Source organism: Nicotiana sylvestris, chromosome 8 (genome assembly GCF_000393655.2).
Source record: "Nicotiana sylvestris chromosome 8, ASM39365v2, whole genome shotgun sequence".
Taxonomy (NCBI): Eukaryota; Viridiplantae; Streptophyta; class Magnoliopsida; order Solanales; family Solanaceae; genus Nicotiana; species Nicotiana sylvestris.
In genome coordinates, this window is record NC_091064.1 from 179,931,524 (window position 1) to 179,936,638 (window position 5,115).

Sequence of the window (5,115 nt, forward strand, 5' to 3'; positions counted from 1 at the left end):
CCTTCAACTAAGCTAGTGCCAAACGGTACGGAAGAATAGAAATGGGCTAAGTGCCCAGCACCAAGTCAATACCAAAGTCAATGTCCCTATCGGGGTGGCATGCCCGGCTAGTTTTTAGGAAAAAAATCTCACACCACCGGAACAAAATTAATAGTAGGGATATCAGCACCAACATCCATCACAAAAGCCAAATAAGATAGACAACCCTTCCCAACCATCCGCTAGGACTTCAAGTATGAAATCACTCTACTGGGAACATAGTCTAGAGAACCTCGCCACTCAATATGTGGCAATCCCGGTATCGCTAACGTCATGATTTTAGCGTGAAAATTCAGAACAGTATGATATGGAGATAACCAGTCCATACCCAAGATCACATCAATATCAACCATACTAAGAAATAAGAGATCAACTCTAGTCTCCAATTTCCCAACAGTCACTACACACAACCGATATACACGGTCTACAACAATATTATAGCCCACCAGCATAGATACGTGAACAGATGAAACTAGGGACTCACAGGGCATACCTAGATAATGAGCAAAATACGATAATACATACGAATAAGTGGAACTAGGGTCAAATAATATAGAGGCATCTCTGTGGTAAACTGAGACAATACATGTGATCACTGCATATGAAAGAATGGCATCTGGTCTAGCAGGAAGAGCATAGAATCGGGCTTGGCCACCACCTAAGCGGCCTCCCCCTCTAGGGCGACCTCTAGCTGACTGAGCCCCACCCCGAGCTGGCTGAGTGGGTGGTATAGTTGTTGTTGCTGGTTCCATTGGTCGAGAACTCTATTGTGGAGTACCACTCAACAACCTAGGGCAATCTCTCTTGATATGACCAAGATCCCCGCGCTCGAAACAACCTCTCATCTAACGGAACTGCTGCTCTTGATACCCCGAGGAACTACCCATAGAAACCTGAGCGGATGAGGCATAGTGAGAACTCTATGCTGGTAGTGCACTGAATGAAGACTGGCTTGAGCGAGCAATGTAAAAACTATGGATAACTGATGCACCACGATGAGCTGGTCAAGTCGTCTGAGCATGCCTGAAAAGACGACCCCTGCCGTGGTGGAACTGACCCCCGGAAGGAACACCACTATAACCACCTGATCCACGAGACCTCTTGGCCTTTCTATGAACCCGCTCTTGGTTGCAGACCAACTCTATTTGTCGAGCAATGTCAACAACCTCATCGAAAATAGCACCAAACACCCTCTCTTTAGTCATAAGCACTCGTAGCTGAAATGTGAGGCTATCAATGAACCTCCTGATCCTCTCCCTATTAGTGGGAACCAACCAGACTGCATAACAGGCCAACTCAAAAAACCTCATCTCATATTGCATCATAGACATATTATCTTGACGTAACTACTCAAACTGTCTACGCAGCTCTTCTCTGTGAGACTGTGGCATGAACTTTTCCAAGAAGAGAACGGTGAACTCTTGCAAGTAAGTGGTGCTGCACCAACCATCCAACGCCTCGCATAAGCCTCCCACCAACTGAAGGCAACCCAAGATAACTGAAAAGTAGTGAACGAGACCCCACTGGTCTCTAGAATACCTATTGTATGGAGAATCCTCTGACACTTGTCCAAGAAACCCTTGGCATCCTCCGCCTCTGTGCCACTGAAAGATGAAGGTTGGAGTTAGGGATGACAATTAGGGCAGGGCGGGGCAGGGATAACCTTAAATGGGGTGGGGCAGGGGAAGAATTTAATGGGGCAGGGCGGGGCCCGGCAGGGCAGGGCAAATTGTTAATTTTAAAACTTTTTAATAAGGCAGGGTAGGGAACATATGGGTTAATAGCTAGGTCGGGTCAAAATAAGTTAGACTCGCTTATGGGCATAGCCCCAAATCTTAAATCCCAAACGCTAAAAGCATAAAACCTAATTTCCAAACTCAGAAGTCAGAAACTCTCAATCTCTCATGTGATTCTTCTTCCTCTTTGAACTACTACGAATCTGCGATTCTTCTTCCTCAAACCTTCTTCGATTCTTCTTCCTCCAGCAAATCCAGATAAATATCTAATAAGTACACAGTTCTCTTTGATCTCTAATAATTTCCATTCATTTTGTCACGACCACTGGTCTTTTCCGGCCTAGTAATGGTGTTTCACTGATCAACAAACCTTTTTTGGAGAAGAACTACCTTAGACCAGGTCTACCAGTCTTTATTTGTCAGGTTCTGACTCGATTTTATTGCTACTTGATTTCTCTGATTCTATATTCTATTGGGAGATTAGTGTCGGGCTGCACTTTTTTTTAATTTTGTTACTGATATAGTGGGTTTTCTATGCATAGAGAGTTATCTGATTGCTAGGTTTCAGTATTATACATGCTTTTTCTGTACCTTAATCCTGACATAATGTTACTCAACTACCAGGTTTCTTCTAGTTCTGCTTTGTGATTTATCTGTGTGGAATAAGACTTGGTCGAAAATCCTTTTTTGAGCTTTCCCATTTGTGGGAAATTTTGGTGGATCCTCCAATTTATTTTGGTAGTGTGAGTAATTATTTGGAACGGAAACAAACGATGGGTAGTTTTAGTCTTTTAGAAAATGATTCTTGGCTTCTCCTTCAACAAGAACTAAAAGTCTTGCTATGGCTTCTCTTTGGGCTGTTAGAATTGGCATGGCAGACTTGTTTCATTCTTAGTGCCATATTGCTATGACTTCCTGGTGTGCATAAAATGAAAAAAAATTGTTTTCTACTTCCAAATGTTTCCTTTAGTAACTCCATTGTAGCACAGGGAGTTTTCACAATATATTATAAAAGAATCTGATTCACATAGATAATATCATCAGATTTCTTAGTTTAAATATAAGATCATCTGTTGTAGATGGACACCATCTTTTGTTACTTTGTTTATCACAGTACTTGGAATATCTAAATACTCATACCAAATATTTTATTAATATAAGTTAATACTAGCATATTCGATGTACATGTCAAGGAAAACCTGCACCATGGAACTTATGCTTGGTGAAATTCAGATATCATCTTGTCCAAATCAATCACTTAACTACTGTTTGACTGTTCATTTTGACACAAAAGTGAGTAGATTCTAGGAACATGACATTTGGTTATTAAATTTTGTTGATGGAGAATGAGATAAATCTTCTTGTCGCTGGGACATATACTAAATATCAGTTTTTAGTGATATTTCTTGTCTTTGATTTACTAGATAATCATGGCATCTCAAATTGAAGAGAATCTACGAGCTTCATCTATTAATGCTATTTCCTTAGACGATGAGAGTCAAAGGCCTTCACAACCTGATGAAGTTGAACTGAAAAAAAGGAGATATTCCCGAGCATGGGATCATTTTGAGCCGGTGAAGGTTAAGGGTGTTCCATATGGTGCTTGTAAGTATTGCGATCGCCGGTATAAAAATGCTAGGAATTGTGGGACAAAATCTATGTTAGATCACATGCTTAAGTGTCCTAATAGGCCAAGAGATGCACAAAATGAGGGCGATACTGGGGGTAGTTATTTTGATCGAGATGTTTCACGTAAAAAACTTGCACATGCCATTATTTTACACGAGTATCCACTCTCTATAGTTGATCATGTGGGATTTAGGAACTTTGTTGCGAGTCTTCAACCTATGTTTAAGATGGTTTCTAGAAATACAATCAAGAATGACATAATAAAATTTTTTAACAATTTGAAATCGCAAAATTCTATGTTGTTGGAGAAAGTCACGAGTAGAATTGCAATAACAACTGATATGTGGACTTCCAATAGTAACAAAAAAGGATTCATGGCTATTACTGGTCATTTCATTGATGATTCATGGAGACTTCAAAGTCATATTTTGAGATTTGCTTATGTCCATGTTGCACATGATAAAGATGCTTTGTATGGTGCTTTGGTTAATTGTTTGTTTGATTGGAATCTTGAACGAAAACTATCAACTATCAAAGTTGATAATTGTAGCACAAATAATACTATGATTAAAACTTTATTGGATGAGAAACTTAATAAAAAAAAATTGTTGTTGAGTGGTCGAGTATTTCATGTGCGTTGCGCTGCACATATTTTAAACTTGATTGTGCAAGAAGGGTTAAAAGTGATAGGAGATAGTATTAGCAAAATACGTGATAGTGTCTTGTATTGGATTGGATCAGCTGGCAGAATTGAGAGGTTTGAAGAAGCCGCACATTTGGTTCACTGTTCTTGTTATATGAAGTTGGAGTATGATTGTTCTACTCGGTGGAACTCAACATATTTAATGTTGAGAACAACTATAGAATACAAAGAGGTGTTTAACAAGTTGAGTCTAACTGACACAAATTATAAGTCGTATCCAACTAAAGAGCAATGGAGTAATGCAGAAGATGTTTCTGAGAAGCTCAAACTTTTTTATCATATCACTGAACAGTTTTTAGGAACTCAATATCCAACTTCTAGTCAATACTTTACAAAAGTTTGTGAAATTAAATTAGAATTGGAAGCTTGGGTGAAAGAGCTTAATCCTTTGATTAGCGATATGGCATCTGCCATGTTGTTGAAATTTAAAAAATATTGGGATGATGTGCATATTTTGATGGGAGTAGCTGCAATCTTTGATCCACGGTACAAGATGAGGTTGGTAGAGTTCTTTCTTCTACTAATTTATGGTGAAGAAGCTTCAACTAAAATTCAAGAAGGTCGATCCAATTGTTATGATCTCTTTCAAGATTATAAGAGTAAATTATCTGCTCCACATGATTCATTAGCATCTAGTTCTAGTGAAGTCACTAGTTATACTCAGGGTGATCGGCTTTCGAGCTTTGACAGATTTGTAGCTTCAACTGGAGCTACCGTGGAGAAAAGATCAAAGTTGGACATGTACTAAGAAGAAGACCTACTACCTTGAACCCCTTCATTTGACAATTTGTGTTGGTGGAAGACAAATGGATTGAAATTTCCTACATTGCAAAATATGGCTCGTGATCTCTTAGCCATTCCCGTGTCTAGTATTGCTTTAGAATCGACATTTAGCACTAGTGGGAGGTTGATTAGCCCGCATCGGAGTAGACTCCACCCCACTACTTTGGAAGCTTTAATGTGTGCTCGCACGTGGTTATGGAATGACTTAAATGATAAGTAATTTTC

The 5,115-nt window shown here is 39.4% G+C and overlaps 1 protein-coding gene across 1 annotated transcript; it reads left to right on the top strand.

The window, feature by feature from the left end:
- The first annotated feature begins 3,205 nt into the window (after nucleotides 1–3,205).
- LOC104238232 (zinc finger BED domain-containing protein RICESLEEPER 2-like) lies at nucleotides 3,206–4,855 on the top strand. Its single transcript, XM_070154965.1, has one exon. The coding sequence runs from the start codon at nucleotides 3,206–3,208 to the stop codon at nucleotides 4,853–4,855; it is 1,650 nt and encodes a 549-aa protein (XP_070011066.1).
- The last annotated feature ends 260 nt before the right edge of the window (nucleotides 4,856–5,115 follow it).

Excerpts from the sequence above, each read along its gene's own strand:
- LOC104238232 (XM_070154965.1), top strand. The coding sequence starts at position 3,206 with ATGGCATCTCAAATTGAAGAGAATCTACGAGCTTCATCTATTAATGCT.